This window comes from Peromyscus californicus, unplaced genomic scaffold, assembly GCF_007827085.1.
Source record: "Peromyscus californicus insignis strain IS unplaced genomic scaffold, ASM782708v3 Scaffold_14__1_contigs__length_90479793_seg_2, whole genome shotgun sequence".
NCBI classification, from domain to species: domain Eukaryota; kingdom Metazoa; phylum Chordata; class Mammalia; order Rodentia; family Cricetidae; genus Peromyscus; species Peromyscus californicus.
The window spans coordinates 36,697,114-36,720,409 of NW_026294436.1; the positions used below are offsets into that span (position 1 = coordinate 36,697,114).

At 42.2% G+C, this 23,296-nt stretch overlaps 1 protein-coding gene across 4 annotated transcripts; it reads left to right on the forward strand.

The window, feature by feature from the left end:
• Positions 1-506: 506 nt before the first annotated feature.
• Positions 507-22,525, forward strand: Ivns1abp (influenza virus NS1A binding protein). Of its 4 annotated transcripts, none has more exons than XM_052737153.1 (15): positions 513-698; positions 6,131-6,355; positions 8,193-8,321; positions 8,819-8,988; positions 9,078-9,153; positions 11,230-11,403; positions 12,168-12,293; positions 13,632-13,739; positions 17,274-17,403; positions 17,609-17,833; positions 18,404-18,525; positions 18,622-18,748; positions 18,827-18,958; positions 19,629-19,802; positions 21,375-22,525. In XM_052737153.1, exons 3-15 carry the CDS (start codon positions 8,211-8,213, stop codon positions 21,626-21,628), a joined length of 1,929 nt encoding a protein of 642 aa, XP_052593113.1. In that variant the 5' UTR covers positions 513-698; positions 6,131-6,355; positions 8,193-8,210; the 3' UTR covers positions 21,629-22,525. The 4 variants fall into 4 exon arrangements, with proteins under 4 accessions (XP_052593116.1, XP_052593113.1, XP_052593114.1 ...); XM_052737154.1 differs by lacking the exon at positions 513-698 and adding an exon at positions 1,417-1,531; XM_052737155.1 differs by lacking the exons at positions 513-698; positions 6,131-6,355; positions 8,193-8,321; ... (2 more) ...; positions 11,230-11,403; positions 12,168-12,293 and adding an exon at positions 12,697-12,831.
• The last annotated feature ends 771 nt before the right edge of the window (positions 22,526-23,296 follow it).

Below are 23,296 nucleotides of genomic sequence, written 5' to 3' on the forward strand. Positions count from 1 at the left end.
AAAATCTAACGCCCAACTCCTGCCGGGGTCCCGGTCTAGGGTGGTTGCCTAGAAGTCAGTGTGACGCTGAGAACTCTAATCGCCACGTCGGATCTCTCGAGGAGAAGGCAGAGCAAGCGAAGGAGGCAGCAGGGAAACCGGTTCCTGGTCAGTGGAGAAGGGCGAAGCGAGGGTGTGAGGCACGGGAGGGATCGCGCGCGCGATAAGTAACACGAGGAGCGGCCACCGCCACCGCCGCCCAGCTCCCCGGGATCACCTTGCGCTGACCTAGTTGAGCGGCGGAGGCCGGAGGGGGCGGCCAGGGAGGAGGGCGGGGCGGTGGGCGGGGCTTCGTCCCCGGGGGGCGGGGCTTCAGAGCGCGATCTTCCCGGGAGCTCGCCTGTGATTCGCCCAGGCACCCGAGCCGGAAGCGGCCGGGGAGGCGTTGGCGGCCGCGCACGTGGTGACGTGCGAGGGAGTGCGGCGCGAGAGCGCGCGGCGGCGGCGGCGGCGGCAGTGTGTCCCGGACGCGCGTGGAGGTCGGTCGCTCGGAGCCGCTGGGCGCGTCGTGGCGGCGAGCGAGTTCCTGCGAGTCCTCGGTGGCCTTCCTGTGCCCGCAGCCCCCCGCCCGGTCGCCCCGCGCCCCTTCCCGCGCCTTCCGCCTGCAGCCCGTCGAAGCTCCGGAGATGAATTTCGCCATCTCTTCAGAGATGACCCAGGTAACGCAGTGTACGCGGGCGCCGCGGGAGGAAGAGGGCGGGGTGGGAAGATGGTGGTGGTGCGGAGCGTCCGGTTCTCCCGGGAGAAGCGGGCGCCGCGGGGGACTGCCCGCTCGCACGGTTGCCGGCTCGCGTGGGCCGCGCGCGGTGGCCCGGGACCTTCCCCCGCCGGGGCGGGGGCCGTCAGGCTTGTGCGCACGGTGACGGAGGTTCCCCGGGACCTGGCCCGGCGGACCGCTAGGAAGGATGAGCTGCCGGAAGAGAGCGGCGGTCGCCGCGGCGGGCCGTGGGCATCGTTTCCCGCTGTCAGTAGCGGGGTCCCGGCTGGGGATCGGGGCTCTCCGTGCTAAGACTTGCCGCGGCCCGCGCGTGTGGGGACACGGAGCCGACCTCGGAGCACATCGGCTCCCGGGGCTGGGCGTGGGGTGGCACGGAGTCCCTGGTCGCCGTGGACCGCGGGGTCCTTTGTTCCAGCTCCACGTTGCCCGCTTTTCTTGCCAAGCGCGGGGAGAAGGAGGCGGGAGGAGCGAGGGAGCGGCTGCCCTGACGTGTCAGCTCTGAGTGACTGCGCCGCTGGCCAATCGCGGCCGGGGGTGTGCGGGCGCGGGCGCCTCTCTCTGCCCGCCGAGAGCGCGCCCCGGGGCCTTCCGCGCCGGGTCCCTGTGCACCGGGGCACCGGCCCCACGCTCGCTGGAAGAAATAGGTGGAGAGCGTGCTTTTTGTGCGTTCACCTTGTTTTTTTTTTGGGTGTGTGTGTGTGATGTGTGGAGAACCTCGTTGTAGGTTCCTGATAGATAGGAAGACGTCGGGGAATGTCAAAGTGGAGATTAAACGTAAGGAAAGCTACCCCACCCCACCCCCAACTTGAGAAATAGTTTTGCCTTTTTCCCTCGATATGTAGTAGACAAATGATTTCGGACAGCAGACATTTCCGTCAAAAAGAAATCGGACGTCCTAGAAGGAAATGTCTCGTTTATTGTCTGTTGTCAGTAGTGGAGCTTAGGACACCCAGCCTGCCATCAGGTTCTTAGGAGTTTGTGTTGTGTCTCCTGCTTTGCCGATGCACCATAGTTCTGGAAGTCTAGTACACAAGTGCACCATGGCCATATTTTCTTTCTGACGCTAGTGGTGGATCTAGGGAAAATACTGATGAGGAAATAGTTTCAGGTTGAATGCTGCTAAAAAACTTAACGTCTTAAAAATGTTAAAGGTGGGCCAGGCGGCGGTGGCGCACGCCTTTAATCCCAGCACTCGGGAGGAAGAGCCCCGCAGATCTCTGTGAGTGCGAGGCCAGCCTGGGCTACAGAGCGAGATCCAGGACAGGCACCAAAACGACACAGAGAAACCCTGTCTCGAACAAACAAACAAAAATGTTAAAGGTGTACTTTGTAAGCCTGGATGTAAACACTGACTGGGTAGAATTGGATTGAAACCGGTATGTTCTAATGCCACCAACAGGCATATGTTAAACCTCTGTACTTTGGTTACTTTGTTATGGAGAGGTCTGGAGTAGCTTTCCTCTGTAATTTTTCTTAATACGTGAAATCTCAGATTAATAGATACTCATTTCTGTAGCCTGTCTTAATTTACAGTTGTTTTCTAACCTTGTCCTTTCCAAAGACCAAGCATTTCCGGTTTTACATTAGGGTTAAATTAGTGGGGATTTGGCCTCTTGCTTTTAAATGGTGGAATTTTGCTCTTCTTTCTTTCTTGGTTTTTTTTTTTTTTTTTTTTTTTTTTTTTTTTTTTTTTTTTTTTTTTTGGTTGTTTTCGAGACAGGGTTTCTCTGTGTAGCTTTGCGCCTTTCCTGGATCTCACTCTTAGAACAGGCTGGCCTCGAACCTCTGCCTCCCGAGTGCTGGGATTAAAGGCGTCCGCCACCGCCACCTGGATGAATTTTGCTCTTCTTGAGTGAATGTTTTAGGTGGCATATGAATGTGGTTTTTCAAATAAGTTTCTTTGAATATCTTGGCCAGTGATACTTATGTGACTCACCCTAAAGAATTCTTAGCTTTTTAGCAGTATGATGGTATATTGCAGATAGGAATTCTTTTGTTTGCATGTTTTTCTTTTCTTCTTTTTTGTCTCAGACAGTGTTTCTCTGTGTAGTCTTGGCTGTCTTGGAACTCACTCTGTAGACCAGGCTTGGCCTTGAACTCACAGCCTACCTCTGCTTCCTGAGGGCTGGGATTAAAGGTGTGGGCCACCACCGCTGGGCTTCAGATAGGAATTCTCACAGGTTGAATATCTTCCTACCTTCTGTTGGTGTTAAAGCATTATTGGAGTGATGTCTGGGATTTTACTTCACCTGTAAATGTCAGTTAGACCTTGTCACCATTTTTAATCCTGCAACGGTATTCTTTACGCTTGGATGTCAGCCTGGATAACCAACAGATACTGCAGTACTAGAACATCCCAAACTGGCTCTTTGTCCTTATTGTCCATATTTTTCATCTATGCAATATCTAAAAATGACTGTGTTGATAGCAGAGCATCCATGCTAAAATACCTTAAGTACTCACTAGTTAAGGACCAAGCCGGCGTGGGTGTACAGAATCTTCATTTAATGTCTTGTGTCCCTGTTTTTCCCAGGTATGCCCCCACAGCACCCTTCTCAACTACCCTTTCTTGAACCCTTCGTCTGGTGTCCATACTTAGCACTGTTTAAACCTTAAAATAAGCTGCTTACTTCCTCTCCCACCGTCTACCGTGTGCATCCTGCAATCCACCACCTATTGAAACCAAAATAGCTGCAGTTTCTGGGATATGTGAGCTGTCACACCTTCCCTTCCCCTGGCTTGAGCTGTTCTCTCCGCTTTATCTGCCTCTGCTTTATTTGGCCTCAGGAACATGGGAGGCTGCAGAATCGAGCTAACTCCATTTTGTTCTAAGCCTTTCATTCCCGTTGGTGTCTGCCATGTTCAATGTCACAGTTGTTTGTAGCTCAGTGGTTAAGTCCTTGCCTGATACGCATGAGGCCCTGGGTTTAATCCAGCCCTGGGGAGGGAGTTCTTTAATTACTTCATAATTGACTGCCTTGAAAAAATTACCTTTAAACTTAAAATATGCGTGGTTTACCTTGAGCTCTTCGCAGTGCTTTGGAAATGGGATGTTTCCTTCTCCTTAGTGGAGGGTGGGAATGCTCTGCCTGCTGTTTTCACAGCTCTGTAAAAACCTGCTGGATTATACTTCACTTAAGCTAATCTTCAGGCTGTAGTAATAACTCTTGAATTCTGAATAGTAAAAGCAAATCCCCTGTCTTCCTTTTCTTGTACTGGCCACACAAAGGAACTGGAATGTGTTAGCAGTATATATTCCTTTTGACCCCAGTTTCAGTCTTAAAAACGGACTGGTTCAAACTGTATTTCACAAAACAAAAAAAGTTTTATATTACATGACTTTGGGATGGATGCTTGAGCCTTGGTTTGGCTTTTGAAAGACAGAATTTCTCTCTCCATTTTTAAATGTGATTAGGTATTGTGCATAACTTTTATATGCAAAATAAGAAATGTGAAATTTGAGGATGCTTTAGGTTTTTAAAAATAAACTTGTATGTGTGAATATTTTGCCTGCATGTATGTATGCCTGATGCCTGCAGAGTCCAGAAGGCACCTGATATACCCCAGCTTACCTTAATGAAAGTGAACATGAACTTTCAAAAACAAGTTTGCATTAACTAAAACATCATTAGGACTTGGGCTGGCTTTTAAGTCAAATGGAGTTGTAATGATGATGATTAAGGTGAAGTTCAGATTATGATTTTTTTTCCTTGAGTCTCATGTAGCCCTAGGCCAGCCTTGAAACTGACTATGTAACTCAAGCTGGCTTTGAACTCTTATCTTAATCCTCTCATCTCACTCCCAAGTGCTAGGAATATTGGCTTGTGTGCTATCATGCCCATCTCATGTTAAGATCTTAATAGGCAGAAAGTTAGGTACTAACTAAATAAAAGACCTTATTTCACAAAATTCAAAATCATGCTATACCAGTGCATATGGCAGAATTATTCCAAAAATTCTCTATAAAGTTTTCTCTTTAAAGACTATAGTAATTTTAGTTACACCCCCCCCCCCCCAACACACCCAATAAACCTAAGCTAGAACATCCAAGCTGTCGAAATAATAAACATTTGTGTGGAAGTTGACTCTTGTAGAGGACCCAGGATCAATCCCTAGCATCCATGGTTGATCACACTGTAACTCCAGCTCCAGTGTATTCACTGCCCCCTTCTGGCCTCTCAGGACACTAGACACATGGTGCATAGACATACAGGCAAAACACCCATACACATAAAATAAAAACAGATAAAATGTTACAATTAAATTTTAAAATGCTGTTTTTAGTCTTGATTAGGTCAAAACAAGTTTTCAGACATATGCTGAGTAAAATTAATTCAAATTTAAAATGTTTATAAATTTCCAGTGTGTTCTCTGTGTACATGGGGGGTGGGGTTACCTGTTTTCAGAGAACATTTGTTTTGTTAAAACTAGTTTCATAAGAAAAGGTAGAAATTGTAAAGAAGAAATCAACATTATATGATGGTGTGATAGAGTTGATAATAGTTTTTGTTTTTAAGACAGTCTCATGAAACATGGGCATGGTCCAAAATAAACAAGGCAAGCTGGGCGGTGGTGGCACGTGCCTTTAATCCCAGCAGTGGAAGGTAGAGGCAGGTGGATCTCTAACTCAAGGCCAGCCTGGTCTACAGAGCAAGTTCCAGGACAGCCAGGGCTACACAGAGAAACCCTGTCTCAACAAAACAAACCAACAACAGCAAAACGAACAAAGCAGAGGATTGCCTGGAAGCAGAGCACAGAACAGATAATTCTGGACAGTCATGCATACATACCTCCAGAGAAGGTTCTGAGTGTGAAGACTAAGGAACACTGCTTCCTAGCTCTAGGGAATCGGCAAAGGCTCCCAGCTAGAAGAGTTCATCTGTCGGGTTGGTTGGCTTGAGGGTTTTCCAGGTAGAGAGGCAACTGGAAACAAAGGCAGGGCTGAAATGCCAAGCACTTTGGGGAATGGGGTATCTGGCTTGTAGCTGTGTGTGTGTGTGGGGGGGGGGGGGGGGGGCGGGGAATAGTGCCCAAAGATGGTTTCCTGGCTCCTAAAGCAAACATCTCCTATCTGCATATTAGCAAGAATCTAATAGTAAAGACTTTTATTTAGAGTTAATATTTATATTTGTCCTTTACTTTTCAGGCTAGCATATCCCTCTTGAACAATGAGGAAGGATTTTTTTAAAAGTCACTTGAGTTGCATGTTAGATAAAAAGGAATTGTTTGTGGTTTGTGATTTTTTTTTAATATAGTGTGAATATTTTTTGCCATTTACCTCAAAGGTTGAATTACTTTGTATGACCTATTCTACCTAGATGAATGGCAGACCAATTCTTGTGAATATCTAACTTAGATATGCTATTGTTACAGATTAAGATGCATGATTATCACAGAAGAAATTCATGTCTATAGCTTTTAAGGACTTGATTACATCATTTTCAAGCCTGATAGTTTTGGAACCACCATTAAAGCCTAAGACATCTACCTTCACACAACCACCTCTCTTCATACCTTAACGAAGTGCTTTGTTTCAACACTCCTTTGTCTTTGGATCATCTGCGTTTCCAGTGACACATTTCTCATCAGTAGTAGTTGGTAAGTGAATATTCAGAATGTCTAGCATTAACAGTGTTTGGGGGTGCTCATGAGTTGGTTCTGTGGGAAAAGGCACTTTCTGCACAAGCCTGGCAACCTGGGTTGGATCCCTGGAAACTCAGGTAAAGGTGGAAGGAAAGAATGGATTAAACAAAATTACTGCTGATTTCCATACACACGGGGGCTGGGGCATGCTTCCCCCACATAATAATATTAAATACATGTTTGGGTTTTTTTTGTTTGTTTGTTTTTTGTGGGTGTTTATTTATTTATTTATTTATTTTTGGTTTTTCGAGACAGGGTTTCTCGGTGTAGTTTTGGTGCCTGTCCTGGATCTTGCTCTGTAGACCAGGCTAGCCTTGAACTCACAGAGATCCACCTGGCTCTGCCTCCTGAGTGCTGGGATTAAAGGCGTGCGCCACCACCGCCCTGTGTTTTTGGGTTTCTCTGTGTATCTTTGGAGCCTGTCCTGGATCTCACTCTAGATCAGGCTGGCCCTGAACTCAACAGAGATCCACCTAGCTCTGCCTCCAAGTGCTGGGATTAAAGGTGTGCGCCACCGCCGCCTGGTTTAAATATGTGCTTTTAAATCCATACTGAGTATAGAATCAATCTCCCTTAATGTTTAAAAGGATGGAGAGGTCCCTAACCATCTGACTGAGAAAATATTAAAAACATTTTTTATTGTAGTGTGTGCATGCATGTGAGTGACTGAGAGAGAGAGTGTCTGTGTGGAGTGCTGAGGTCAGAAGACAAGTTAAGTGGGCTCTGGGGCTTGAACTCTAGTCATCAGGCTCGGTGGTAAGCACCTTTACCTTTTTAGCCATCTTGCAGGTACCTGAAAAGGATTTTTTTTTAATCATTTCTTTTTAAAATTTCTGTGAAATTAAAATAAACTATTTTTTTCCTTTCTCTTCTTCCATTAGTTTTCCTTTCTGTAAGCTATTTTGACTTTGACGTAACCTGAAGCCTCAAGACATACTATTACTTTTAATGCTGTGTCCTATGTAGTCACTGGTTTTATAAGTTAAGTTGAAAACCATTTTTGAGAACACGAGGCTGGAGGCGTAGCTCAGTGGAAGTGCCTGCTTAGCATATTTGAAGCCCTGGGTTCTGTTTCCAGTGTTCTATATGGGAAATGGTGTCTTTACAAAGAACATTAGTTTTGCCAGGGGTAGGGGCACACGCCTGCAATCCCATCCTTTGGTAAAGGAAGGGGGATTTGAGGAGTGCAGGGCCAGTCCCAACTGCCTTCTGAATTTAAGGCCAGACTGGACTGTATGAGACCTGTCAAAAAAAATGAATGTTGATTTATTTTTATCTGAGAGTAAAGGAAGGGCAGCAGCCAAGTCCAGAAAAATCAATATGCACTCTTAAGTCACTTGTTATATAGGTTTGGGCAGGACAGCATTTCATTTTCCTCCTTAAGAAGGAATGTGTGTCAGACATGATTGTTGAAATTGTCACTGCTGTATAGACCGCTTCCAAACACTCGGGTCAGAGTCTGGGCAAAATATGAGCATCCTGAACCAGTGTTGTTTCAGCCAGGTTTTTCTGTGGTGTTTTTTGGTGTGATGGTGAGACAGAATTTTGGTATAAAAATAATGTTTTATGTTTGAAATACACACACACATACACACACACACACACACACACACACACACACTCTTCTTTGAAACAGGGTCTCACTGTGTAACCTGGCTGGTCTTGAACTCCGTGTGTAGACCAGACAGGCCTCAAAGTCAGGGTCTCCCTGCCTCCTTGCCTCCGTGATTGAAAATAAAATATAAAAAAACTATTTACATGTAAAATAATTAGCTTTCTTTTTTCTGTTTAGCCAAATTTATAAGGAAAAATGATTCCCAATGGATATTTGATGTTTGAAGATGAAAACTTTATTGAATCTTCTGTTGCCAAATTAAATGCCCTAAGGAAAAGTGGGCAATTCTGTGATGTTCGACTTCAGGTATTTAAACTCTATTACCTTTTGTTACTAAAAACATATACTTCATAAAAGCCGTAAGTTGGGTTTTCTCTCCAAACAGGCATTTAATGAGATAACGCCATAAGTTGGATTTTCTCTCCAAACAGGCATTTAATGAGATGACTGGGTTTTTGGTTTTTTTTGGAGATTTTTTTTTGATGTGTGTGGGTGTTTTGCCTGAATGTGTGCATGTGTGTCTGCACCACATGTGTACAGTGCCTGGAAGTGTGAGGAGAGGACATAGGATAGGATTCCCAGGAACTGGAGTTACAGATGGTTGGGAGCCACTCACTGTGTGGGTGCCGGCCCTCAGGAAGAGCAATGGCTCTGAACTGTTGAGATATCATCGTTCTAGCTGTGAGGTGACTTTTTTCGTAAAGAATGTTTTAACCAGAAATGGGAGACAAAGGAAGCTCTGTTAATTAGCTCGAGGAGTACATAGTCCACAGGACTTCTCATTTTAGTTGTCATTATTTCAGGTCTGTGGCCATGAGATGCTAGCACACAGGGCGGTCCTGGCTTGCTGCAGCCCATACCTGTTTGAAATCTTTAACAGTGACAGTGACCCTCATGGAGTTTCTCACGTGAAGTTGGATGATCTCAATCCAGAAGCTGTTGAAGTCTTGCTGAATTATGCGTACACTGCTCAGTGAGTACCTTCAAGTGAACCAGAAAATCAGAATACCAAGTAACTGAATTTTCAAGCCTTGGTATTATAACTAATTTTTTTTTTAATAGATTGAAAGCTGATAAGGAGTTAGTAAAGGATGTTTATTCTGCAGCAAAGAAGTTGAAGATGGACCGAGTAAAGCAGGTAGAGTATTATAAGTTGTGACAGTAGTAGATTGGAAGGTTGTCCTGTGGGGTTAGAATGTAGAAGAAATGGTTGTGAAACATTTTATTAGGCCGTGTAGTTAAGGATTTGGAAATTCTGTCCCTTCCCCTCCAACCAAGTGTGTTGTTTTGATCCTTAGGCTTTAGTAATGTAGAAGGGACAGCCTGCCTCTTGACTGGCTGTTTTCTCAATGAGTCTTCCATTCAGTTTTTTCGTATTTAAACTTCTTGTATGTTTTTCTGTGATGATGACATAGTATTGGGAAATCAAGTTATTCAGAATGCTCTATCTCTTCTACACTGGATATGTTTATTTTTGACTGTGTTTAATATGGTGATATTTTATTTGTATTAAAATGTTATTTGTATGTTAATAAATAAAGTTGCCCGGGGGTCAGAGCTATTAGCAAGCCATAGGAAACCAGGGCAGTGGTAGCGTACGCTTGTAATTCCAGCACTTGGTAGGCAGAGCTGGGTAAGTCTCTGTGTGTTCAGGGATACAGCCATTATTGGATACACATGCCTTTAATCTTAATACCAATCATGGAAAACCTGGAGGCCTATACAGACAGGCCGTGAGGAGGCGATCATGTGGTTGGGTTTACAACCAATGAGAAGGCAGGACAGGAACTCTATATAAAGACTTTAACACAGGGGTAGCTCTGGTTCGGAGAGGTAGGACCACCGCAGGAGGAAGGGTAAGGTTTTAGCTATTAGCTCTGACCTCTTGGCTTTCTTCTTTGCATTGGTTCTGTGTTTATTATTTAATAAGAAGGTTGGATACATCTACAGTTTAATAGCATCACTTGTACTATAAGGTTACTACACGGAACTGACGCTTGGCCTTGACATGAACCTTTCTGGCTTGAGCATAGGCTGAGATCAGTTTCAAGATTGCATGTTCACCCTAGAGCAATGCAAAAGAAATCTGTCATGGATGGAATTAAAGTGATGTATTGACAGTATCTGATGGCCAGACTTTTTTTCCTTAATATAAAGTCTTATGAAGAACAGCTATGTAGATTCGATATATGATCTGTGCTTTGTAGTCACACTGACAAGAGTTACAGTTGTGACAGACTAAATGACCCACTAGCCTAAAAGCACTTGCTGCTTTTGCAGAGGACTCCTGTTGAGTTGGTTTTAAGCACCCACAAGATGGCTCATAAACAACCACCTGGAAATCTGGTTCCAAATGTTCTAATGCCCTCTTCTGGCAGGCAAACATACATGCAGGCAAAGCATCCATACACATAGAATGAAAATATTCTTTTTTTTAAAAAAAGATATTATGATTAAGACAGCAAGATGGCTCAGCAGATAAAGGTGCTTGCTGTGTCAAGCATTGGTGACCTCATTTCTAACCCATGCAAAAGGTAGAAGCAGAGCACCTACTCCACAAAGTTGTCTTCTGATCTTCATGCATGCACCCCCACTCTACAAATACACACATGTACACCCGCAGAGTCAATTTTAACAAAAGTCCGATGATACACATGTAGTTTCACATTGCAGCTTCTTCCTAATACAGATGCTCTTTTTCCACAATTATTTCCTAATTCTCTTCCCCTTTGCTACATTCTGTGCGCACTATACACTCGGCTTCTCTACTGCAGAGCCCACTTACGTCTAAGCTTCCAGAGAGCCTTACCTGGCTGCTACTGTTGAAAACACCCAGAATCTGCACTGCATTTCCATTTGTCACATCTGCTATTAAACAAGTTACATTTTTATGTGGCATCTTTGATGTTCCTCATTAGCTTTTGGTTGTTTGGTTTCATTTTCAGACATCTTGTTACTGTAGGCCAGGCTGGGTTTGAATTTAGATTTCTCCTGTCTCAGCCTTGCAGGTGCCCCAGATTCTAGGCATCTGTGTACCACCATACCCAGCTGATACCATTTGTGCACACGCTGTCCCATCGTTAAGTTCAGTGCTATCCCATTGTTTAGTTTGATTTCTGGCTTGTCTTTGTATTTCACGTGGTGTTTACATATTGACATCCAATACTCAATAAACTGTATACAAATGACGGCACATCTGTATTTCTTTCCCAAGGTCTGTGGAGATTATTTACTATCTAGAATGGATGTCACGAGCTGCATCTCTTACCGAAATTTTGCAAGTTGTATGGGAGACTCCCGATTGTTGAATAAGGTTGATGCTTATATACAGGAGCATTTGTTACAAATCTCAGAAGAGGAGGAATTTCTTAAGCTTCCGAGACTAAAGGTAAGGAGCAGGCCAGATAGGTCAGATAGCTAGATTGACCTTCTGTAGCTGCAGGCCCAGTCTTTGTCAGGTGAATAAGGGTTACGAGAATGCTGATTCATTGACATGGTTGTTACTCTTAGTGTAATGGGTTTCTGCTTCCCACTTTGTTTACTTCCTTTATGTAGGCTTACTTACTGATTTCCTTGCAAATTAAAGAAAATTTATGGAATGCAGCTTTTTTTTTTTTTTTTTTGGTTTTTCAAGACAGGGTTTCTCTGTGTTGCTTTGCGCCTTTCCTGGAACTCACTCTGTAGACCAGGCTGGCCTCGAACTCACAGAAATCCGCCTGCCTCTGCCTCCCGAGTGCTGGGATTAAAGGCGTGCGCCACCACTGCCCGGCGGAATGCAGCTTTTTTAATAGAATATTTTTGAGAATTTTAAAAAAGCGTACAGTATTCACTCCCAGATCCACACTTCTTATCCTCTCAAATATTTTTCAGCCCTCTTTGTGTTGTTGGTGGTGGGTGTGGGGCAATCCACTGGATCATGATGGGCCTACCAGGAGTGTAAAGAACCTTAAACACCCTTAAAGAAACCTCCCTCCCCAGAAACCACCAACTGTTTGGTAGCTCCTTAGCTAGTGGTGGGGCTCATGAACCCCTGATTGATTGCCTACCCCAGGAATAATAAAACATTTATTATGAAACTGAGCACTAAACTGCCAACTAGAATTTCAAAGCTGATGTGCCTGTCACTGGTTTTTGTTTTATTTCTAATTCTAGTTGGAGGTAATGCTTGAAGATAATGTTTGCTTGCCCAGCAATGGCAAATTATACACAAAGGTAATCAACTGGGTGCAGCGTAGCATCTGGGAGAATGGAGACAGCCTGGAAGAGCTCATGGAAGAGGTTAGTTTTAAAGTAAATGGGATCCAACAGTTCTTACAAATTATTTTCGCTATAACATGAAGGATTCCCTTTCACTTTTTATTTTATAACCATGACCCTAAAGAATTTAAATTTTGCTATAGGTACCCCTAAGCTGAGAAACAGGGGGGGTGTCCAGGTGAGCTGAATGAATTGTTCAGTTTGGTTTTCTGCTTTTCTTTTTTTTTTTCCTTTTTCCTTTGCTTATTATGTGCTGTTAACTTTCTTTAAAGTAGCATGTAACTTGCTTTAGAAATGGGAGGTGGTACTGACATTTTCCGTAGATTCTTAATTTTTCTTCACAGGTTTTTGCTTTAAGTTTGACAAGTAGGTAAAGCTTCTAATGGTTGTTCCTCCCCGTTGGTTTATCTCCCCATAGGTTTATTAACAAAACTAGGATCCCCAAGACTGAAGAGCCGAGAAGAAACCTCAAGTGTATTGACACGTAAAGAAGCAGCAGCCCTGCCCCATTTCTCCTAAGAAAAGTCTGCTGTGGGCAGAGGACGATGATGATTTAATGGTGTTTACTCCTTTACAGGGATCTTACTCTAAAGCTTTGTGGTGTTGTTTCAATGGTGGTGTTCATACAGAGAATTAACTTGGGGCTGTTTTTTTAAAAATACACAAAATTTGATGGAAAAGTTGGGGCTAGTCTATGTGTCAGTTAGAGCATTGGAGTAACTCGAAGCCCTCCACGCTCACTAAAGTTTACCTGCTCTGTTAGGCCACAGTCACTCCCATTACTGCATTCTGAAAAGGCCAGCAGGTGCTCTTTAAATTCTGTGACTTCCCACATGGGGATCAGGTGCATTGGTCATGTATTTGCATCTGTGGAGGAAGATTGCAACTTGGATTTGTTTCTTCTTTATGTGTTTTTTTAATATTACCTACAGGAGAGAAGTACATTTATTCAAACCATGCCATTTGTCTTCAAAAGTGTAAACTATTTAGTGTTTTATTGTAAATATGTATATTTAAGAATATGTGTTGTACTATGCCTTTTTTTCTTAATGTCATATAATAATAGAAGCTATGAAAACAATGAAGATTTCTTTCAAGCCAATCAAGCCAAAGGACTCTCCAGCCAGTATTAGAAGATTTTCTATTTGATTTTGATTTTTTTGTTTCGTTTTGGTTTTTTGTTTTGGTTTTGCTTTTTACATTTTTACCACCATGACGTGTTTTTCTTTACTTCGGGATCCTGCCAGAGTAAGATGTCAAGAAGCACACTGGAGGTTACCTTGAGGCGATTGTAATCTGCATACTAGCGAGTAGCCATGGTGACAGTAGCCACATGGGTGTTCTGTTGCTGTTTTGCAGGTTCAAACCTTGTACTACTCAGCTGATCACAAGCTGCTTGATGGGAACCCACTAGATGGACAGGCTGAGGTGTTTGGCAGTGATGATGACCACATTCAGTTTGTGCAGGTACACATTGCACAGTCTGAGGTAACCTCAGGTTCAAAGTTAACTGGAAAATTTGATAGCATACTTAAATTTTCCTTTAATAAAGGAAAGTGGACGAATTTCATTGTTATAACTGGACAGAGACCAGCATTTTTGGGGGAGAAAACAATTATATTTTAGAGCTTCCAGCATTTCTGCCACACCAGTAGAAGCTTACTCAGCAAATTAGACAAGTCCCGTTTACACCTTTTCTCAAAATACAGTTCACAACTAGTAATAAGAACAGTAAAAATGAAGCACTATATTAGGTTTTTGTTATTTTGGTTAGATTTTTTTTAAAGTTATTTGTAACACGCATGACTAATAGGACCAGTTTTAAAAAGATATAGTAGTCTTAGATTGTTGATGGCTGTGAAAGAAACTTTGACTCTTTCTTTAATTACTGAACTCTCATGAAATAGAAATGGTATCATGATTTATAATGTTAAGTTTATACAATGTTGATCAAGTGTTACAATGTGATCTGGATGTTTCTTGGGCAAAATGTATTAAAGCAGTTTAGTTACATTGTGCTGATTGAGTTACCTTTGTAACCTCTTATTAAACACATACTTAATTTGGATACCTTTTTAACAATAGAGACCAAACATCTGAGGCTTATAAACAATTTTAACTTATAGATACCAACAGTATACAGAAAAGTAACACCTTTTATTGTTTTTACGTGTTGGAGATTAAATCCAGTAGCTGCCTATACTTCATGCCTTCCAACACTGAGCAGCACCCCAGCAGCTGCACACATTGTGACTGTCATCGTGATTAGTCACTAGACTATGCTCTATAGAGATCAGAACCCTAGTGCCCCAGAACTTTTCTCCTACCCCTTGTCAGTCAAAGAAAGATACTGTCCTAACTTGGGACAAAAACAGATTTTGCCTGTTTGGAATTGTATAAAGTAGTCATGCAATGTGTATTCTTTTTATTTGACTTTTGCTCAGCATTGTGAAGGGATGTGCTGGAGAGTAAACTCAGATCACGGAGTGTTTCCTTTAAAAGATGAGTCAGTGGTAGTGTACTGACTTGTGTGCTTATGTTATCAGATGGTAGCTGTCTGTGGTATTCGGTGGTGGTGGTGGTGGTGGTAGTATTTCTAAAGAATTTGGGAACTTGAGTTAACCAAAAGCCATGTTTGCTTTTGAACTTGGAGCATCTGGGGTTGTTTTCTCTGTTAACTTGTAAAGTAGACTTTTTAATGCAGAAGAGTGAATGTCAGTCAGTGGCAGGTTATGATTCTTGATGTGAGGACACAGCCTATGCAGCTTCTGTTGCAGGACCTTACCAAGGTGGTAAAACAATACAGTCTGGAAGAGCAGCTACCAGAAGAAGGCCTGAAGGGAGCCTGTGGTCAGTGAGAGGTGTAGGGCGACATGTAGAGCAGGCTTGGGATTAGAGGCTTTGTCTTAGAGGAAGCCTTAGGAGATTATCTGCTCAAGAGTACTGCTCTTGGGGTTGGCAGTCTATACTGGGAAAGTAAGCCTGTTCAACTGGTGCTTTTTCCTAGAGGTGGCAAGAAGAGCTTTGGTTTTTTACTTTTACTTTTTTTGTGTGGAACTGGGAGTCAGACAAAGCCAGGGCCTGTGCATATGACAGGCAGATGCTCTACCACTGAGCTACCTGCACAGCAAGAAGAATTTAGACAAGAATACCAAGTGGTAAACATACACACATTAAAATGAATTTTGAAAGTTTAGAGATGTGCTCAGTTCTATTTCCAGTTGGGATTCGTTAATCATAGCAAATGGCTAATTGGTAGGTGTGTGTCTCTGGGCTATATGATCCCAGCAGATTTGCATTTTTTAACTTTTCCAAAACTGTTGGCTTGGACTTTGGTTAGACACAGAGGGTAGATTAAAGCTTGTAAGAGCAGTTTGGAGATTATTGCAGATAATAGTTTAAGTTTTCAAGAATGATGAGGGGCTTAATAATGTAAAGACACAAGGGAACCTATACATAGATATCCAAAGGTTGAGAGTGGATGTAAAAAGTGGTTTAGGAAAGTTTGAGAAGGTTATGGGATGTGTGGGATTCTTACTTTTCTGTTTTGTTAAAATGTCCTAAATAGAGATCATGAAGCAGAAAAGGTGAGAGAGAGGTCATACCATAGATTTCAGAATAAGAAAAGCATGTTGAGAAGAAGCCTGGAAAGTAGGAATGTAATTATAATCTACTCAAGCTGTAAAAGCTACCTAAGGAAAAAGAAAGTGTGGAAGCCAAAAAAATAGTGACTCTCAAATCTTCTGGGAAGATTTGATAATAAAATAGGGATGGATTCTGGATGTAAGAGGTCGTGAAGACTTGTGTATCAGGCACATTTGTCAAATAATGCCAGTAGTCTCTAGTGGTATCATGTTGTTCACATTCACGTTCATTTTCTCTCAGTTATAGTTCTTATGTTAGAGCGATTTTATTGCTTGTAAAGCCTCTTTAGTATAAGCACCGTCTGTTATTTTGTGATACTTAGGACTCCTTTTCCACAGATCGAGGTAGAGATTTTAATGTATCTTGCAATAATCTTTAAAAATCACATCTTTTTTTTTTTTTTTTTTTTTTTTTTTTTTTTTACTGTTTCTCTGTTGCTTTTTGTTTCCACGAACAATAGAAGTTTCCATTAGAAACTGTACGTGTTTGTGTAGTCTGTCCCTGGGGACCAGGTGAGTGGGTGAGCAGAGTTTACCAGGTACTGAAGTGTGGTGCTGATTCTTTTCATGGCAGACATTTTAAGGTTCAGCATCACTGTGTGGTTCAGGCTGGGATTACAGGTGTGCACCACCACCATACCCAGCACTTATGATTCTGTGCGATCCTTTCTCTTGGAAGTGGGCAGGAGCTAAGGTAGTTGAAAGCAATGTACAACAGAAGCTCATACACAAAGTATGAGTTATCTGAGAATCATCTGTTACTGTTCCTATGTTATAATTTTGTGAATGGTTCTTTTAGTATTACTTCATTTCTGATTAATTACTCAGAGTGTGTGTTTGGTTTTTACAGTATCAATAAGCAGCCCCAAAATGTACACTTACGTGCTTCTAATGATTGACACTTCTTCCCTGTAAAATGCTTTCAAAGAGATTGGCAGGATCTGTGTGTGCTCATTCTTTGCTGGCATTGTATGAAGGATGCTATTATAGACAGTTTGGTTAGGTTGATAGTTTCATGCATAGGGCAGATGAGATGTATTTTTTTTCTCCTTCCTGCCCCCACATTGAGATCATTCTGGTGGTTGATCTGTAGCATGTTTTTTGCATTGTTTAAATTGATCTTTTCTGAGCAGCCAGTTGTGTAGATACAGCAGTTTCATTTTTAAGTGGTGGTGTAAGTGTGGCAGGGATTTGTCGGCTGGACAGTGTTGGTTTGTGTTCAGTGTACTGCACTGAGTGTGTGCTGTGTAGGTGGAAGGCACTCAGTGTATTGGCAGTGTTGCACAGTAGCTCAGGAACAAAGGTACAGCAGGAATGCTCTCTGGTAGGTTTCTGTAGCTGCCTTTTGATTTTGCAGAAAAAGCCACCCCGTGAGAATGGCCATAAGCAGATAAGTGGCAGTTCCACTGGATGTCTCTCTTCTCCAAATGCTTCAATGCAAAGTCCTAAGCATGAGTGGAAAATCGTTGCTTCTGAAAAGACTTCAAGTAAGTTTGTCTTCAGTTTATCTATTTGTAAGGATAGTTGTCAGTTTACTACCTTGAGATTGACTAAGGAAAAACTCAGAGCAATGATATTTGGAAAACCATAGCAGAATGTTCTGATCTGGAGACTGGAATACAATTCAGAATCCTCTAACCTCCCCCAAGTATTAATAGTTCCACGGTAAACACGGAGCTCTTGTGTTCACAGATAACACCTACTTGTGCCTGGCTGTGCTGGATGGTACATTCTGTGTCATTTTCCTCCATGGGCGGAACAGTCCACAGAGCTCACCAACAAGTACTCCAAAACTGAGCAAGAGTTTAAGCTTTGAGATGCAGCCTGATGAGCTCCTAGAAAAGCCCATGTCTCCCATGCAGTATGCGCGCTCTGGGCTAGGGACAGCAGAGATGAATGGCAAACTCATAGCTGCAGGTAAGAACAGAATGATGAGTGTGACAGACGAGTCTGGAGATGAGCATTTATATTGACTTGGGGTGTGCAGATTTGGGGTGAGAGGACTCGATATGCTTTATTTCAAGGCAGAAACAACTGCTATTGAATATGCCTAGTTTTGGTTAGAGGAGGTCAGTGTCTGTTTTAAATTAAATGGGGGTGGTATGCTAGGGCTTGAACCCAGGGCCTCAGTGCTTGCTAGGCCAAGTGCTGTATGTAGTACACCCATATGTTAAACTACAGAATAGATCAACTTCCTAATTTTCAAGCCAGAGTAAGCAGTTTGCTCACCTAGATAGTGTTACTCCTTGACTATTGTAAACATTTAGTTAAATACCTTCCTCAGTGGGCGCTTTACTGAAAGACATCCTGGTGGGGCCTGGTGACACATTGTTTTTAATCTTAGCACTTGGGAGATGAAATAAGAGGATAACAACTGTTAAGATCAGCCTAGGAGACACAGTAAGATGTCCACTGCCTCTAGGGGGAAATCTAGCCCTTCTGATCCCATTTCACATTTTAAGCAAGTTTTTATGATTCTTTTACCAGGTGGTTATAACAGAGAGGAATGTCTTCGAACAGTTGAATGCTATGATCCACATACAGATCATTGGTCCTTCCTTGCTCCCATGAGAACACCAAGAGCCCGCTTTCAAATGGCTGTGCTAATGGTAAGCACAGTGTGCTGTAAAAACAACCCTTGTAGCTTTTTTTTTTTTTCCTTAGAACTTCCCAGGGGAAATTCTCACTTACTACTTTTGATATAGGGACAGCTCTATGTGGTAGGTGGATCAAATGGACACTCAGATGACCTGAGTTGTGGAGAAACGTATGATCCAAGCATTGATGACTGGACCCCTGTTCCAGAGTTGAGAACTAACCGTTGTAATGCAGGTAATAACACTTCTCTTCTGAGACAGCCAGTGTTTAGTCCTTGTGATTAGATTATTAACACATCTTTCACTGTCCTAGGAGTGTGTGCTCTGGATGGGAAATTGTACATCGTTGGTGGCTCCGATCCATATGGTCAAAAAGGCCTGAAAAATTGTGATGTGTTTGATCCTGTAACAAAGTCATGGACAAGCTGTGCTCCTCTTAACATTCGTAAGTTGGTCGTCTTGTTTTGTCTTGAGGAATAGGGTTTTGCTAATACCCCTGACTAGCTTGGGACTTCCTGTGTAGATCAAACTGGCTAGCCTTGAACTTGTAGTTCTTTAAAGACCTGTGAATTAATAGATTATAGTACATATTTACAGTTTTTTTTTTTTTTTTTTTTTTCTGGGTTTTTTTTTTTTTTTTTCTACTTCTTTTTTTTTTTTTTTTTTATTTATTTTTTTTTTAATTTATTTTGCAATACAATTCAGTTCTACATATCAGTCACGGATTCCCTTGTTCTCCCCCCTCCCGTCCCCCTCACCTTCCCCCCAACGCCCCCCCCCCCCCCATTCCCATCTCCTCCAGGGCAAAGCCTTCCCCACAGACTGAGGTCAACCTGGTAGACTCAGTCCAGGTAGGTCTAGTCCCCTCCTCCCAGGCCGAGGCAAACAATCCTGCATAGGCCCCAGGTTTCAAACAGCCAACTCATGCAATGAGCACAAGATCTGGTCCCACTGCCTGGATGCCTCCCAAACAGATCAAGCCAATCAACTGTCTCACCCATTCGGAGGGCCTGATCCAGTGTGGACCCCTCAGCCATTGGTTCATAGTTCATGTGTTTCCATTCATTTGGCTATTTGTCCCTAGTAATAATCCTGGTTTGCCTTGATTTTTATAGGTAGACACCAGTCTGCAGTTTGTGAACTTGGTGGTTATTTGTATATAATTGGAGGGGCAGAATCTTGGAATTGTCTGAACACAGTAGAACGATACAATCCTGAAAATAACACCTGGACTTTAATTGCACCCATGAATGTGGCTAGGCGAGGAGCTGGAGTTGCTGTTCTTGATGGTGAGTATCCAGATTCGGAGAGGTAAATAGTATGAAGTGGCAATCGTTAGTTCCAGAATTCCAAGAAGGGTCACTTCCACACTTGTACAGATTGCAGGGACTGGTGAAATGGTTTAACAGATTGAATGCCTGCTTTACTGGCAAAAACCCTGAGTTGGCTTCCCCCGCAACCCGTGCAAAGATAGGAGAGAACTGAGTCCACATAGCTGTCCTCTGACCTCCACGTGTTCTGTGGCATGTAACTGAACACGTCATACATGCAATAAGTACGATTTTTAAAAATTCATATGCACTGTCTCTTGTGACACAAAGGGAATAGGGATGTTTCCCCTAAGTGTCTGCTATGTAACTTAAATATATTCATCTACCCATCTCTTGGTGGGTATTCTTAACTAAGTTCCACATTTCCCTCTGTGACCTGTATCCATAATGCAGCCCTGGATTTTGAGTTGACTTTTTTTAAGGATAGTAATTTTAAAAATTTTATTTCAAAGCATAATAAATCTCTCCAAAACAATTAAGTTTTGTTATATAGACAGTGTCCTTTCACAGAATCTTTATTGCTTGCTTTACTGTCTATTTCTATAATTAGTTAACATGATTTGGAACAAAGCTGAATCTTAGCAGGATTGTGGCTCAGCTAGTGAGCATTAAGTATGCTGACATCGTAGTTAGCAGCTCCTGACCCAGACCCTCAACCTTTCGTGAGCCCTCTCAGTGTAGTTACAGCTGCACACATGCAAGCTGCCTAAGTAATAGAACAGAAAGAATCTGAGTTAGTGAAGGTTGTTTCCCCAGAGTTCATAACTGAATTTTTGTTACAGTATATTTAACTATTGAATATCTACTTTGCATATACTTGAAAGTAGTCGTGTTTCTGGAAGCGACATCCCTACCAAAAATTGTATGCAGATGAAAGTTTAGTCATCTGGTCTGTTTTCTGTAACTTTTTTTGTGGTGCTAGTTTGAACCAGGGCCTTACTTTTTTCTGGGCAAGTGTTCTAACATTAACCTCCATATACCCCCGGCCCTCTGACAATTCTGAATAGACAGAACTATGCTATTTAGTCACTCACATCTTTAGGCAAGTTTTCTACCTTCTTTATCTCTTAATTCTTCATCTGTGAAAAATCACAGTAGTAATTACCAGAGAATTGTGGGAGATGTACTTAAGAAGGTTCCATTTCTGCCCTTTTCTCTCTGTAGTTGCCTAAGTTTCTGTAGGAATGGATTATTGTCCATTTAACTCATCTTATTATATCCATGGTTTCCAGTATCCTTGCCACAATTACACAGACCTTTTCTTTCTGTTTGTAAGACAAAATCTCACTATGTAGCCCAGGCTGACCTCAGACTGGTAGTCCTCAGTCTTGGCCTCCTAAATGGTGACATTATAAGTCAAATAAGTTAAATACCTACATAGGTATTTAATTGAAACCTTTTTTTAATTTTTATTTTATTTTTTTTTAACAGAATGGACAGGCATTTCTACCTAAAACCTACTGAGGGTTTGGAGTTTTTGTTGTTTTTTTTTTCTGAGCCTCTCTAGAATGACTGTCATTTCTTTTTTAGGAAAACTGTTTGTAGGTGGTGGCTTTGATGGCTCTCATGCCATCAGTTGTGTGGAGATGTATGATCCAACTAGAAATGAGTGGAAGATGATGGGAAATATGACATCACCGAGAAGCAATGCTGGGATCACAACTGTAGGGAACACCATTTATGCAGTGGGAGGATTTGATGGCAATGAATTTCTGAATACGGTGGAAGTCTATAGCCTTGAATCAAATGAGTGGAGCCCTTACACGAAGATTTTCCAGTTTTAACAAATTTAAGACCCCCAAACTAACAGGCTTAGTGATGTAATTGTGTTTAGTAGAGGTACACTTGTGAATAAGGAGGGTGGGTGGGGTAGATGTTGCTAATAGCAACACAAAGCTTTTGCATATTGCATATTATTAAACATGCTGTACATACTTTTTGTGTTTGGAAAGGAATGCAAAGATGAAGGTCTGTTTGTGTATTCTTAAGGTGTCTTTGGTTATTTTACTTTTTGAAGGTTGATACTGTAAAAGAATAAACCACGAATTGATTGGGAATATCATTTCAAGTCCCTGCTCCTCCACATTTGTTTTGCCGATTTGCACATTAAATGACTCTTCCCTCGGGTCTGTCTTAAAGGGCAAGAGGGGTAGGGTTTAAACGTAGGCAGTTGGGTTTTTTAAGGGCCCTTTTTCAATAACTGGAACACACTCTATAACAAGATACTTATTTAAATAGATAACAATGACTATTTTTGTTTTTATTAAAAGAAAGTTGACATGCCTACCAATATTTAGTCTTTTATGATTACATTTTTATAACTTTTTATATTCTCAGCAGAGTGCTTTATCTGTTGAAGTAAAATGTGACAGATTCAAGTTATCAAAGCAGAGTGGCAGTGGAAGGGATGCAGAGCGGGGTGTTTCTTTTAAATGCTCAGAATGCCAACTTAAGCATTTGCCGCAGCTGTACCTTTTTCTTTTCTATTTGAGAATGCAGTATCAATGTTTATTTGGATGGAGTTGCTGAACAGTAACATGGTAATAATTCAAACCTGGGTTTGATGAATTACTTGACTGACTCAGTAGGATGTTTAGCCTGTCTTTATTTATCATTAACGAAACAATTGTAAGTGGAAGCCTTTGATTGAAAAAAATTAAACTATTGGGTTTGTGAATGCACCCTTTTTCAGAACTGTTTTGTTCAGTTTTCTATTCACCTGGATTAATACTGGTTGGGATGACTCAGTGTCTGATGGGTAGTGCTACACACCTAACTTATGGTGCCCAAATGAGCAAATCCTAATGCTTGCTGTAGGTGCAAACACATTAAAGGTACTTTGCAGTAAATTCTTGCACTGTGGGATTAATGTCCAAATGTTGTTTGTTACTCAATTCATTACTTACAGTGTGGGTGTTGTCCCTGTCCCCCCCACCCCCAGTAAGGATGAGCTTACAGTATTAGTGGAAAATACTTGCCATATCTGAAGTAAGGGATGATGTAAGTGGCTGACTTGGGATGCAGGTCTATTTTCTTCAACTGTTTGGCTGGTCCTTTGCCACCTCATTTCTCTGGCATACAACCACCAAGAAGAGCAGTCAGTTCACCTACTGTGCAGTTCTTGGTTTTGTTTTGAATTAAACTACTTTGGCAGGTTGGCAGATTTGATGTGGTCTAATGACTATTCCTTGTACAGATCTCTGTATTCTGTTCAGTCATGAAATAAAGTTTTGAGTTGAGGATCTTAAAAATCACTTTTCATTGCATAAGTCATGTGCTTCATGCAGATAGTGAGAGATTACTTGATACGAAAGTTTGCCTAGCTGGGCAGTGGTGTGTACACCTTTAATCCCAGCACTCAGGAGGCAGAGGGAGGCGGATCTCAGTGAGTTCAAGGCCAGCCTGGTCTACAAATCGAGTTCCAAAACAAGCCAGGGCTGTTATACAGAGAA

What these genes read in the sequence shown, in the direction of transcription:
- Ivns1abp (XM_052737153.1), top strand. Translation starts at nt 8,211, where the DNA reads ATGATTCCCAATGGATATTTGATGTTTGAAGATGAAAACTTTATTGAA. An exon ending in TGCTTCTGAAAAGACTTCAA is followed by an intron (nt 17,404 to 17,608) that starts GTAAGTTTGTCT and finishes TTGTGTTCACAG; the next exon opens with ATAACACCTACTTGTGCCTG. An exon ending in TGGCAAACTCATAGCTGCAG is followed by an intron (nt 17,834 to 18,403) that starts GTAAGAACAGAA and finishes TTCTTTTACCAG; the next exon opens with GTGGTTATAACAGAGAGGAA.